Source organism: Rhinatrema bivittatum, chromosome 3, assembly GCF_901001135.1.
Source record: "Rhinatrema bivittatum chromosome 3, aRhiBiv1.1, whole genome shotgun sequence".
In the NCBI taxonomy this organism is placed as follows: domain Eukaryota; kingdom Metazoa; phylum Chordata; class Amphibia; order Gymnophiona; family Rhinatrematidae; genus Rhinatrema; species Rhinatrema bivittatum.
The window spans coordinates 330,978,668-330,993,597 of record NC_042617.1 but is presented as its reverse complement, the minus strand read 5'-3'; the positions used below and the strand labels follow the sequence as shown (position 1 = coordinate 330,993,597).

Sequence of the window (14,930 nt, the reverse complement as noted above, 5' to 3'; positions counted from 1 at the left end):
GAACCAGAAATTTGTCTTGAGCATCCTTGAGTGCTGCTCCTCCCTCAACTGGGATAGTAGAGCGCTTCGAGACCGTGCAGACCATGGCATACACTTTTGGACATGCCAAGAGATCTTTGGCAGCTGGGTCCAGAGGGTACATGGCTGCCAGGGCACGCCCCCCTTTGAACGTAGTCTCCGGGGCATCCCATTCCAGGTCAATTAGCTGCTGGATGGCTTGTAATAGTGGGAAATGACGGGAGGTCTGACGGAGTCCCTCTAGTAGGGGATTTGTCTTAGGTTCCCCCGAGGCACTTGGGCCTGGGATAGCAAACTCTTTCAAGCTGTGTGTGACCAGGTCTGGAAGGTGTGTGACCAGGTCTGGAAGCTCATCCTTGGTGAAGAAATGCCTCATGGTTCGGTGGGGCTCTGTCCCCGGAGGGAATTCCCCTTCCTCCAGGGGTTCCGATTCCTCATCTGAGTTGTCCATGTCCCGAAGGTGGGGCTTCTGGGCGTTGGAATCGCTTCCCTGGGCATAGAGGGTCCCGGGATGTTGAGGTCCTCTAGCGGAGGTTGTGGCTGTATTATCGGAGGCCCCGGTTGCATGTGGACGAAGGTATGCAGGCCTTTGAAGAATTCCACCTAGGAGATAGATGCTGGATCTAAATTAAGAGGCGCTGTGTCCCTGGGGAGCCACATTTGAGGGAGGGTCCCGCTGGGAGACGCTAGGTCCGGCGTACTGTTCGAGAAGCTGGAACCCGTACTGGCTGGGGATGACCATGGGCTGGATCCCCCAGGGACTTCTCAAACTGTATACACAGGGCCGTGGCCTCCTCATGCAGTGCAGCTCTAATGTGGCATGCTGGGCAAAGGCCCTGAGCCTTGAGCTTCTTTCCCGGTGGTGCCATGGCTTATGCGCATAAAATACAGGGCCCGGGTGGCTTAGTTATGCGCTCCGGTGCGTTGAGGTTGTGCGCATAGGATTGGTACGCACTTAGGGAGATGTACGCGCTGTTGTGCGCACAGATTGAAGTTATGCGCCCGGCACAGTAAGCGCGTGGCTATACTCGTTGCTTGTGCACACGGTACTTGGGTGCGCGGCTCACCTCTGTGCGCACGGGTCGGGCGGCGAAGAGATCAAAATGGTGACGGCGACCATGCGGACAATATGACGACCACCTCGGAGGGTCTCCACGTGGGAGGACCCTCGGATCTGACCGGGGTCTAGCCCTGCTAGGGCAGATCAACCTGGTGGCACTGGTCCCTATTGGCGACCTGTGCAACTCCTCGAGCTTCGGAGACCGGAGGCTTTTAAATAGATTTCTACCTTACTTTGTCTCGGCGCTTCCCGATCTCGTTCCGGGCGGTCTCTGGCTGCGGGGGGAGAGGGAAAATACCTTCACCGCTGTGCTCGAAGTTGCACCCGCTGCCTCTCAGCCTCACCCATTGTCGGGGGCTAGGTTCCCGCCGAGGGTCAGCCGCCGGTCCGAGGCTTACCTCCGAGGGATCACAGAAATCACCTCGGGAATTCTCAACTGGGGGAGGGACCCAATGGGTGTCACTGCAAGAGAGCTGGGCTCGTTTGTAGAGGTAAGATTTCTTGTTTTGGTTTTCTTTGCTAAATTACTCTAACGCTGTGCTAGTGTGCACAGATTCCCGAACTGCTATGGAGACGGAAAATACTGAAGCGCTGCACTTCCTGCAGGGGTATATGTACTAGGACTGACGTCAGATTGAAATCTGATCCGTCACCAACTGCTATCAGGAGTACACTATACCCATTGGTCCTGAGTCTATATGCTACACACTAGTAAATACGTTTTTATCTCCATAGTAAATAATGGGAGCTTAGAGGACACCAAGACTTATTCCTGCTCTGAACAGCAGTAAATGTACTCGGCGTAGAGGCCTCAGGGAAGCAACTCAAAATGGTTTATCGAGTGTAACTAGTGTAATGTAAAAATTTATATCAAGGACACAACAACAACAGAGACTGTAGGTTTCCCAGAATTAAAATTTTTATTCTTATGCACATAAGGAAGTCAGCTCTTAAAGTTGCAGAGTCCGACTTAATCAGAAATCCAATTGACTTCACTTAAATATATTTTTGCCCAGGATGTTGTTAGAAGTTGTTGTGTTCTTGGTATAACTTTTTTTACATTACACTAGCCCTTTGGAAGTGGGGCCAGAGGGAAGGAAAAGCCAGATAATGCAGGCTCCAACTCCGGAGCACTCCAAATATATCTATATATATATATTTTTAGATTGTTCCAAACAGCTGTTTGTGTGTTCAAAAACATACCATATAGCAGCTGAATATCCATTTTATAATGGTAGATATTTGAGAAAACATAATATTTATCTGCTATTCACCAATGACCGTCACTAAAATTATTTCTGGTCATCTGTTCTTTCTAAAAATCCATAGCATGTGTTTGAAATGAACAAAACAATCGGTCCAAAGGGCTCATATTAGAAAATGAAATAACTTATTACTAAAAAAAATTCACTTTACCATTTTGAAAAATAAAACATACAGAAACTATGGACTTAAAACCAAGCCCCTATGCTAATCCATGCCCTCAGGAGGTTTGGTTTATCAACCACCAGCTATTTTGGAAATAAAACTCCACTATATGATTTCAGTAAAAAAAACCCCAAAGAAACAAAACCTAGATTCACACAATGTATTAAAACAAGTGATAATTAAATCTCTCCAAATTTCAAAAGAAAATAGTCCACACTTTGAAAACAGAGACTCTCTGTTAGAAGGGGTTAAGACTATCCCTAAACAATATGAACATACCCTTGGTGTCTCATCAGATGAAAAGTTAAGTATGCACAATCTCATTTCTGTGGTGATGAAGTTGGCTTTCTTCTATCTACGCCTTTTTCACCGGTCGCTACCATTCTATTGGGTATGACACGGCAACTAAACTGCACTGATTACTGCTTGGGGCATCTGTGGCTAACCTGAAATGTTTACAGCTTCTCCAAATCATGGCAGCTCGTTTACTAACTGGTAAGAAACAATCAGGCCGATACAATACAGTGCGCTCCGGCGGAGTGCACTGTTAACCCGCGTTCGGACACGCGTTTTCGACGCGCTAGCTTTACCCCTTATTCAGTTTGTACCTGAGGCAATGGAGGGTATTGTGACTTGCCCAAGGTCACAAGGAGAGGCAGTGGGGTTTGAGCCTTGGTTTTCCACGATCACATTCAGGCCGATACAGTAAAAATCGCGGGAGAGCGCTCACTCTCCTGTGCATGCGATTCAGAAAAAAAATTATTCACATTAGGGCTCTAACAGGAGTGGAGGCTGTCAGCGAGTTTGACAGCTGATGCTCAATTTTGCCGGCATCCGTTCTCAAACCCGCTGACAGCCACGGGTTCAGAAACCGGATGCTGGCAAAATTGAGCGTCCGGTTTTCAAGCTGCGAGCCAATTAAAAATTTATTTTTTTTTTTTGTATTATTTTTTACTTTAGGGACCTCCGACTCGGAGGTCCCTAAAGTAAACAATAAAAAAATGATAGAAACATTCAAATGATAGAAACATTCAAATATTTGACAGGCTTCAGTGAAGTACAAGAAGGAAAGATTTTCCATAGAAAATTCAGTGACAAGGTTGGAAGTCTCAGAGGGTGATAAATGCCTAGAATAATCTGCCAGCTTGAGTGGTGGCTAACCATGACGGAATTTAAACATGTCTAGGACAGGTAGATGGGGGGGGGGGGGGGGGGGGGGGGGGGGGAGAGGGGTATCAGGTAGAAGAAATGAAGGAGGAGTTTGTGTGTTTGCTCAGTCATATGAAGCTTTAGAGGGCCAAAGAGGGGATAGTAAAACCAATGGACAGAGGATTAGTAGTTATGGCTGCATCAGGCTTCCAAGCAGACTGGGACCTGAGCCTTGCCCCAGTCATGTGACAGATAGGAGCCATCTTGAAACTGGCGCAGCCTGGGGCTAGGTGGTGCCTTGGGTCCTTTCCCTTGCAAGATTGCCATTTTTTGAGATAACAGGATGTGGGGGAGGTCAGGGGGCAGTATCAACCCAATGATTGATTTTTGTACTTGGGGTTTTTTTTTTTTTAAACTTGGAGGCTGGGAAAGAAAGAGGTATAGGGAACCCATCATTTAACTTTTTTTATTCAAAGGGAGTGTAGGGAGGGCTACCATTTGGCCAATATTTATTCTGTTTGGATGGGGTTGGGGGAGGGGGGGTTATCGCCTGAACTGTGCTACATATTTTACTATTTTTGTTGACAGAATTGTGAAAGGGGGGGGTGGGTCAAGTTTCACCCCCGATCACTTTTGGGGACTTTTGACAGCAAATTTCTTTTTAGTAGTTGAGCTCTTTAAAGCGATGGTGGCCCCATGTGTTGAGGGCCGCCATCGCATGGTAATGGGCTATGCCGCATTGTTTTCTCAGGGTAGGGGCACAATATTGTGAGTATGCCCTCCCCTGCAATATTGGAGCTCCTCCCATGACAAAATTCAGGCCGATGATTCCTATTTTTGACAGTTTTCTATAATCCTTACTCTAGTAGCAGAACTAATTGTTAAGCAATTATGTTTTCTCCTCGTCAGCCTCTACAAATTCCTCCCCTTCAACTCTGAGTCTCTCAGCTCTACTTTTCAACCTTCCACCTGTCACTAACACATCTAAAAAGACTTTTCTTTTAGTCTCATCACTGTTTACCATCGGGCCGATTCAGTATGGTGCTCTTGGCCGAGTGCACCTTTAGCCGCGGTTTGGCCGCGTGTTTTCGACGCGCTATTTTTACCCCTTATAAAGTAAATGATAATAGCGCGTCGAAAACGCGCGGCCAAACCCCCAAAACTAATAGCGCCCGCAACATGCAAATGCATGTTGATGGGCCTATTAGTTATTCCTGCGCGATACAGAAAGTTAAATGTGCAGCCAAGCCACACATTTTACTTTCAGAAATTAACACTTGCCCAAAGGCAGAAGTTAATTTCGGCCGGCACAGGGAACATATACAGAAAAGCAGAAAAAACTGCTTTTCTGTACACCCTCCGACTTAATATCATAGCAATATTAAGTCGGAGGCCCCCAAAAATAAAAACAGAATTAAAAATCTGCCCGCGGTCCGCGGGTTGGAAGACGGACGCTCAATTTTGCCGGTGTCTGTTTTCTGAACCTGTGTCTGCCAGTGGGTTTGAGAACCGACAAGGGTAAAATTGAGCGTCGGCTGTCAAACCTGCTGACAGCCGCCGCTTCTGTCAAAATGGAGGCGCTAGGGAGGCGCTAGTGTCCCTAGCGTCTCCTTTTACCGCGGGCCCTAATTTGCATATCTTTATTTACTGAATCGCGCGCCTAGGAGAGTGGCCTGAGAGCGTGTCGGGAGAGTGGGCGCTCGCCTGCTCTCCCACGTGTCATACTGTCAGCTCAGTACTGTAAAGTGCGGCCGCGGTTACCCTGCTCCTAACCTGCTTTCTACTCACTTTCCGGCCGCGTTAGCCCTTCCTGTGATACACTATCCCCTTTAACTGATTCTTACCACCTCTTTAAATCCCTGGGTAACCCCTTCCGCACGCGGCATGTATATCAGATGTAAACGAGCGAATTAGCTATTCCCTCCCATACAGTAACGCGCGCCCCGACTATCGCTATTTTACCCTGCCATTTTGCCCCGCGTTTAACCTGCTAAATTACCGCCTACCCCTACCCCTGCGTTAGAGGCAAGGGTTAAGGGTAGACGGCAAACTTTCCCACAAAAGAAAACCTAAAAATGGGTATAAATACTTTAGATGTCACTTTCCGAATCCCCCATCTCCACGCGGGCGGGCGTGCGGTCATCGAGGCGGGAGCCGGCAGGCGTGCGTTTATCCAGGCGGCGGCAGTGGGAGCTGGCAGGCGCGCGTTCATCCGGCGTGCTGTCGAGGTGGGAGCCGGCGGGCGGGTGGGCGCGCGTTTATCCAGGCGGCGGTGGGAGCTGGCAGGCGCGCGTTCATCCAGGCGGCGGCGTCGGGAGCCGGCGGGCGCGCGTTCGTCCAGGCGGCGGTGGCGGGAGCCGGCGGGTGGGCGTTCATCCAGGCGGAGGGAGCCGGTGGCGAAAGCGGCCTCCAGCAACCCCCGCCGGCAGTGAATGAATGCATGCCTGTGTACACCCGTGCAATTTCGGCGCTCAAGGCAGGGCATTAGAGAACGCCGACGCCACGTGCCGAGACGTCAAACATCATGATGTCACGCCTTGAGCGCCAAAATTGCACAGGCGTACACAGGCTTGCATTCATTCACTGCCGGTGGGGGTTGCTGGAAGCTGCTTTCGCCGCCGGCTCCCTCCGCCCGCCGGCTCCTGCCGCCGCAGCATGGATGAATGCGCGCCCGCCGCTTCCCACACAAACGTGCGCCCGCCAGCTCCCACCGCCGCCGCCTGGATAAACGCGCGCCCGCCGGCTCCCACCGCCTGGATAAAGGCGCGCCGCCGGCTACTGCCGCGCCTGCATGAACGCGCGCCCACCCACCCACCCGCCGGCTCCCGCCTTGATGACAGCCCGCCGGCTCCCACCTCGATGAACTCGCTCCCGCCTCGAATGCGTGCCCGCCCGCCGGCTCCCACCAGTAAGTTTACTTTTTTTACACTTTTGTTTTAATTTTCACCTGCGCCTTGCTTCGGGAGGTGGGGGAACCATCCACTTCCTGGTACCTGTCATTTCAAATGTCAGTTGAAATGACATTTGAAATGACAGGTACCAGCGCACCCAGGATACTGTATAGGCGCTGTATTAAGCGCCTATACAGTAAAATGGGTTGCGCGGGCCTAACCCTTCGCCTAACGCTTTGCAGACGCGGCTTGCATTTGCAAGCAATTTAAATAGAGTATCGAGCGGTATGTGAGCAGGACTGTGCGTGCGGGGAACGAGGGTGCGCCCGGCACTGCCGCACTCTAACACGGCCTTACTGTATCGACCTGTGTATCGGCCCGCATATTAGCTATTTTTTTTTCATTTTCAAGTTCAGTCTCTTGATTACTTTCCCAGCTTCTCAGTTTTTTCAGATATTTTTACGTCTTCCTCTTCCCGTGATCTCTTGTAATTTGGGAACGCCAACCTTTTTTCCGTCACCTTTCAACCATTTTCTTAGAAAATCATGGTAGCCCCCTTTTCATCTTACCTTTATTTACTTTCCTAACGGAAAGGTTAATTGCTAGTGCAATACCCTTTTAGTTTTGCCTTCTGCTCTTCTTCCTTAGTTTTACTCAACCAGTTAATGACTCCTTGAGAGAGTTCCCCTTCTTAACCAAATACGTTTTCTTGATGTCCAGATCCCTCGCCTTCATCTTTGGATCGCAGGTGATCACCCACCATAACATCTCAAACACACTCCCCATTTGTAAGCGCCGGATCCTGTATCACCCCCCATTCTGTTATCAGATTAGTTCTCCTTGCAGAGAATCCAGGATCTCTCTGCTTCTAGATGGCAGCCAGGATGTCCCAATCGGCATTCTGCAGATTGAAATTACCAAGAAAAAGCACCTCCCCTTTCATAGCAATTTTATGCACATCCTTAATTAAATCTCTCACCATTTTTCTGCCTGTGAAGGAAGTTCATATATCACACCAGTATAAATGGATGTTCGCCATTCTCTCTTTTCAGATTAAAGCACTATAATGATTCAGTGGAGCTTATGGGTGCTCTAAACAATGGGATCCCCTCGCCTAGGTCCATGCCATCTATCAATTTGTCCCCCCACCTCTTATTCAATCAGGACTATGCTTTTTAAGGTCTCCTAAAATCCTCTCCTCTGAATGATCCCAGGGTTCCCAGTTACTCAAGTCTCATGTCTGGGAGCTCCAAACAAACGCAAGCAGCGCAGCTCCCTCCCACATGTGGCAAATGAGCGTTGCATCAAGCTGCTTCTGATCCTTTCTTCTTGAAAGTTTCAAAGGCTCCAATCCCATTTCTCTCCTGCTTGGGAGCTGCCAATGTGTTCTGTCTGTGCACCTCCATGTGCCAGAAGTTGGTAACTTGCTCATCCTTCCTTGATCTTCTTAAATACATCACCACCTAATGGGCTCATTAAAGACCTGGGCTTTAAACTTTTTTTAATACTTTCTATTTTATTTCAGTAGTTCTAAGCAAAAAAACAAACAAACCAAAAAACAAACAAAGCCAGTGCTTGAGACAACCTGCTTGTCAGTCTGGATTTCAGGCTATCCCTAATGAAATATGCAAGTGATGTATTTGCATGCATCAATGTAGTTTTTTGAATTAAAATCTCAAATTAAATGCTGCTCTCCTCCAAGAAGGACCCAGACTGGCTTATAACATAGAAGTAATAATGCAATCGAGCAAATCATGAGTGCATGTAAAATCTATCCTGAACATTCACTATAGATATACTGAATCCCAAGGACTGGTTTGAGAACCACAAGATCTGTTTATTTTTCTTTATGGAAATGTATTTATTACTACCTCTTGATATCCCACAATTCCATATACATCAAAGTGGGTCACAATAAATTCCAAATGCGCTCAACATACACATAACAACCCACCCTCTACCCACCCAAGAAAAGAATCCCACCGCTAGACAGCTAACGCTACTGGTTCCTTTCTTTAAGCCCATACAACTGAACAGAAGCAAACGCAGAAGTAAACAGCCAAGCCTTTGCCGTTTTTCTACACTTCAAATAATTAGTCTCATCTTGAATTTTGATCAGGGGCTCATTTCAACCTCCTGGGGCATTCCAGTTAAACATAGTCTTGTGTTGCAGAAAGCCTAGCTAATGCCATTGAGAAGACGGTCTTAAAGCTTGTAAGGGGGTCTATGCCAAGGTAAGGCATTCTGCAGATATTGTGGCCCCCAGTCTGTGCAGTCATTTATACACTATTGTCAAAATTCTAACCTTCAGCCTAAAGTGGATTGGCAAGTCTTTTTTTATTCTGCTTTTTGGCACTTCAAAGCAGATTACATTCAGGTACTGTAGGCATTTCCCTATCCCCAGAGGACTTACAATCTAAGTTTGTACCTGAGGCAATTTTTTGGGTTTGTGATGCAGGCCATCTATCATTTCAATAGCCTTTTTCGGACCTGCTTTCATCCTCTCATTGTCCTTACAAAGCTGTGGCTTCCAAAACTGAGCACAAGGGCAATATTACACTTTTTCCTGTTGATGGTAGGACAATACCTCTAACTTATACTGTTAATATTCTCAATTAGTTTATTACATTGCCTGGCTACCTTGAGTTCCATTGAAATGATTACTCTTAGATATCTATCTGGTTAGACAGTTTCCAGTTCTTACTCTTTTAAATAATATGTGGCTAATAGATTTTTGCATCCCAACTGCATGATTTAGGCTTACCTAGCACGTCTTTCTCATGTTCGGGGACAAGCACTTTCCACTTGGATTCATTTGGGTCATTGAAGTCAATGTTGACTAATCGATAGTTGGGTGAATGGAGGTTGGTCTTAAAAGTGAATACGGTGCCTTCATTAGTGATATACTCATACTCAGCATCAAAGTTGTCAATCAACTTCTTCCACAGAAGAATTCCTGCAGATATGAGACAAACAGCATTAATTTCTTTCAGATCACATTACTGTTGCATCAGAGGCATTGAACAATATTTACAAGTTATAAAATAGCACTTGGAGCATTGTGATTAGTCTGAAAACAAAATCACATGACTGCGTGGTAAAATTTCATTTATCTCACAGCCACTTGGGTTCTTTCTGCCCGCTTATAAAAGAAGCAGTGCAAGCTTTTTGTAAATATAAGCATCCGCTCTTGGGTGAACAGTAGAGAGATCTTGTATCACTTCCTGAGTTGTAGCTCCACTTTGTCGCTAACATACTCCAGGGCTTCTATAAAAATCTGTTTTGTACAATGGGTAGTAATGATGTATATACAATATAGAGAACTGAAGCAACTAATCAAGCTATTGACGATTTCATGGCATTTTTACCAGTAACCCCAGTACAGAAGAATCTAACCAAGAAGACTGTTCTATTACACCTGAGAACTGCTTAGGATATATAGACATATGCTGGTATGTTATTTTCTATTAGCAATCTTTAGGTATGAATCTTAAAATGCTGGGCTAATGCAACTCTTTAAAGGTGACATCTCACATCTTTTTCAACAAATATTTTGACATTTAAAAAAGTTCAACCATTCTCTTCTGAGCTTTCATCTTAAGCACATTAAGAACACCACAAAACTTATCATCTTTATCATACTGTTTGACTCTTGGATATACTTACTTATTTATAAGATTTATATTCTATCAGTGCAACAGTGTTGTTCAGGGTGGATAACAGTTAACACACGGACATTAAAAAAACATTTAACCAGTAACAATAACAAACTGGCAAGATATCAGAGTAGAAAAATACTGCATTACAGAAGAAATAAATCTTCATATAGATTAAGGAAAAGCATTAGAGAACAACGTTTTAAGCTTTTTCCTAAAAGGTCCCACGTCAAACTTTTAAAAACCAGAGAGCGCCTGGTAATGGATCTTAAAAGATGGGCTAGCAGCTTCTTCTCTAGTGACCGCAGAGGATGGGTCACAGCACAGTCATGCAACAGGTTTTTTTTTTTGTTTTTTTTTTAAGTAAACACTGGTCCACCTTCACCAAGGGCCTTATATTTTAAGACTAAGACTTTAAATCTTGCTCAGCCAGCCACTGGCAAGCAGTGAAGATCCTTCAATCACGGTATAACGTCAAACTGGTAAGCCCTGGGAATCAACCTGATAGCTGTGTTTTAAAGGAGCTGAAGGACATTATGGTTGGGAAGGTAATCCCAACCATAATGAGGTACGGTAGTCCAAGGAGCTCAATATTGCAGTCCAAACTGTGCAAGGCTCATTCGCCTTGGTGCAAATGGGGCCTGGGGAAAAAATGTTGGCAGGATGATGGACTGGTTAAGATGGAAGACTGACACCACTTTAGGCAGGAACTTAGGGTGCATGCCCAAGACTACCCTATCATGGAAAAACTTAGTGTAAGGTGGATCAATCATGAAGGCCTGGAGCTTACTGACCCCTGCATGCTGAAGTGACTGCTACCAAAAATATGACCATCCAGGTCAGGTACTTCAGGTCACAGGAGCACAGTGGTTCAAAGGGAGCTTTCATCAGCTGAACTAAAACCACACTGAGGCCCCAAGACCTAGCAGGAGGCCATAGGAGAAGCTTCAACTAAAGCAGACATCGCATGAACTGTGAGGCTCCGAAATCCCTTGATGCCGATGCCTCTGATGCAGACATTGATGGAACGGTTTTAGCTAGCCTGAAGAGTTGCTCCATCTTATTGAGCCAGATCTTCTTTCCTTTAGGGGTCATCTAGACGGACTTGCTCCAGCCCCAAATGTTGTGCGATGGTCCCAGGCAGATGACATCTATCACGGGGGTCTGTGATAGACCAAGGTCCTCGTGCACTGAAGGCATTGCTTGAATCCAGACGTGGACATGTTGGCATGAAACAAGAGGGATGCGATATCAAAATTGAAGGCGGTGGCACTCGATGGCCGGTGGACGCTAAAGAGTGCAGCCACCCAGGGTTCAACTGAGAAAGAAAACTTACTACAAAAACATCGAGAAACCTGGCTAATGACAATGAGAGGAGAAGAGAGGAGGACCCCATGCAAATTGTGCGATCCCGCAAAAAATTCAGAAAAAAGAAATAACCGCGATTTGAAAAAGTTTGTAGACAGGCTCTGCAACTTGCCATAACACACAAGGCTCCACAGAAAAGAAGTGACTGAGGGGACGCCGCATGGATGTGTGGTATATCACAAGCATGAGCATGCCCAGAGAGTCTTAGTCAAAGTTCTAGAAACTTTGACATAAGTTTTCCATGCCGAACTCCATTGGATGATGTCACCCATATGTGAGGACTGCCACCCTGCTTGTCATAAGAACATAAGAAATTGCCATACTGGGTCAGACCAAGAGTCCATCAAGCCTAGCATCCTGTTTCCAACAGTGGCCAAACCAGGCTACAAGAACCTGGCAAGTACCCAAATACTAAGATCCCATGCTACTGATGCTAGTAGTAGCAGAGGCCATTCCCTAAGACAACTTGATTAATAGCAGTTAATGGACTTCTCCTCCAAGAACTTATCCAAACCTTTTTTAAACCCAGCTACACTAACTGCACTAACCACATCCTCTGGCAAAAAATTCCAGAGTTTAATTGTGCGTTAAGTGAAAAAGAATTTTTTCTGATTAGTCCTCAGAGAATTTCTTTTCTTTGATACATTTTTTTTGTTTTGCTTGTGGGTTAGTTTTCACAGTATTATTATCTTATATTAAGATCTTGCATAAATACTTGATTTAAGTAATTTTTGGTGTGCCTGTTTTCAAATTCTCTATTATATATGCCTACTGGAACCCAAAGCTATCTAAGTACACTATTAGAAATAGCTCTGCAAACAGAAATAAAAAAGTCAGCACTTAATAATTTGGGTTTTTTGGGGCAATGTTAGTTAAGTAATATTGCAGCAAATATAACAGCAAAGCAGTAGATAAGATACAAACAAATAACTAAACACAAATTTCTTACAACTTAGAGATGCTTTTTTAGTCAATGAGAATATCTACTTACAGTAGAAAACTAGCATTACATATGCATGCTTTCTCCATACAAAACAAGGATTCAAGGGCTGGGAGCTATAGTAAGGGAGCTGTAGCATTGGATCCCCCAATTCTCAAGTCTGGCTGGGCCTAAGCAAACCAAAGAGGTGATTTACTTAAGCCCAGGGAGGAACATGGCTGCTTCTACTGTAGAGGCTCCTGCCAACTGATGACGGTCTAAGGGTGTGCCTCAGCCAAGGAACACGTCTAGAGGCCCCGTGAGCAACCAGGGCATGCCAGATGGGAAAGGGGAAGCAGCAGACACTGATGAGGGATTATGAGGTATAAAGACAGTCTCTCCCCCAAACGATTCCCACCATGATGGACATCCTATAATACCAGCAACACACTTTTCCAGACATGCCTTATGTGAATGGTGTTGAGATACAATTATTGAGAGACATATGTGCTTTAATGCCCCACTTAATGTTGGAGGAAGGAAATTGTTTTTAGAAGAGAGACCATGTAGACCAGCCCAGTGGCTCATTGGGTTTTAATTCCAGGTCAGGTCTTTTGCTCCTTGGGTTGGCTGTGGATGCTGTGGAAGCAGCTTTCACAAACCCTGGGGAAGGTGTCCTCGTCATCACACAATGGCAATCCTGATGATTATATTCAGGATCCCTGACTGCAGGGTTCTGGTACATGGCCTTGGGTGAAGCCTGTCACTGCACTAACAGGCCAATACAGTATAGTGCGCTCCGGCGGAACGCACTGTTAACCCGCGTTTGGACGCGCGTTTTCGACGCGCTAGCTTTACCCTTAATTCAGTAAGGGGTAATAGCGCGTTGAAAACACGCGTCCAATCCCCCCGAAACTAATAGCGCCCGCAACATGTGATGGCCCTAATAGTTATTCCCGCTTGATTCAGTAAGTAAAATGTGCAGCCAAGCCGCACATTTTACTTTCAGAAATTAGCGCCTACCCAAAGGTAGGCATTAATTTCTGCCAGCACCGGGAAAGTGCACAAGCGATATTAAATCGGAGGTCCCAAAAGTTAAAAATAATAAAAAATAAAAAAATAAGAATTTAAAATCGGCCCGTGCCTTGAAAATCGGATGCTCAATTTTGCCAGCTAGTGTCCCTAGTTCCTCTTTTTACCACGGGCCCTAATTTGAATATTTCTTTTAGTGAATCGCCCGCTCTCCCACAAATTTTACTGTATCGGCCTGTTACTGGGCTAAGTGTCTTGAGAGGGGATATAAAACATTATAAGGAAAAACTCTCCAGATAATTGCAAATTAAAGTTCAAGATGCTGGATCCCAGCCCTGGTTCTGTTTGATCTGAAATCCAAAGGTTCAGGAAGAAATTCCTATGATCCCCTTCCCCCAAAATAAGAAGTTGCCATACTGGGTCAGAGCAAGGGTCCATCAAGCCCAGCTTTCTGTTTCCAACAGTGGCCAATTCAGGTTAAAAGTACCTGGGAAGTACCCAAACATTAAACAAATCCCATGCTACTGTCAGTAATAGCAGTGCCTATTCCCTAAGTTAACTTGACTAACAGCAGTTTATAGATTTCTCCTCAGGAGTTTAACCAAACCTTTTTTAAACCCAGCTATGGTAACTGCCCTAACCATATCCTCCAACAACAAATTTCAGAGCTTAATTATGTGTTGAGTGAAAAAGAATTTTCTCTGCTTTGTTTTAAAATGAGCTACTTGCTAACTTCATGGAGTGCCCCCTAGTACTTCTGTTATCTAAAAGAATAAATAACAGATTTATATTTACTGTTCTAGTCCTCTCTTGATTTTATAGACCTCTATCATATCCCCCCCTCAGCCGTCTCTTCTCTAAGCTGAACATCCCTAACCTCTTCAACCTTTCCTCATAGGGGAGCTGTTCCATTCCCTTTATCATTTTGGTTGCCCTTCTCTGTATCTTCTTCAGTGCAATTATATCTTTTTTGAGATGTGGCGACCAGAACTGTGCACAGTACTCAAGGTGCGATCTCACCATGGAGCAATACAGAATCATTAGGACATTCTTGTTTTATTCACCATTCCAAAAAAGGGAAGGGGAGAAGAAAGGGAGCTGCTGAATAGGGAGATCATCATCTGAAGCACATGGGCAGCAGCAGAATAAGAGGGTAAGAATTTTGGGTGGTGAATGCAAATGATAGGGCCAGATCTCTTCTAATTACACTGAAGTTCAGTCAGGGACTGCAAAAAGAAATGTAATCTAATTTCTCCATTTATATTCCACGTCATGTGACCGCCAAGGCACACAAAGACAGATTAAAACACTCCCGCAAAAGGAAAGGGAAATTTTGATATTTTTTTTTAACCTATGTTATGTTTATATACCATCCCTAGAAATCCCTGGACAGTTTACATCATAAAGCA

At 45.4% G+C, this 14,930-nt stretch overlaps 1 protein-coding gene across 1 annotated transcript in view; it reads right to left on the bottom strand.

Moving 5' to 3' along the window:
* Positions 1–14,930, bottom strand: part of PREP (prolyl endopeptidase) — a 488,637-nt gene that overhangs the window by 284,314 nt on the left and 189,393 nt on the right. Inside the window, exon 8 of the mRNA XM_029595338.1 lies at positions 9,311–9,502. Within this exon, the coding sequence (XP_029451198.1) occupies positions 9,311–9,502 (192 nt within the window). The remainder of the gene's footprint in view (positions 1–9,310; positions 9,503–14,930) is intronic.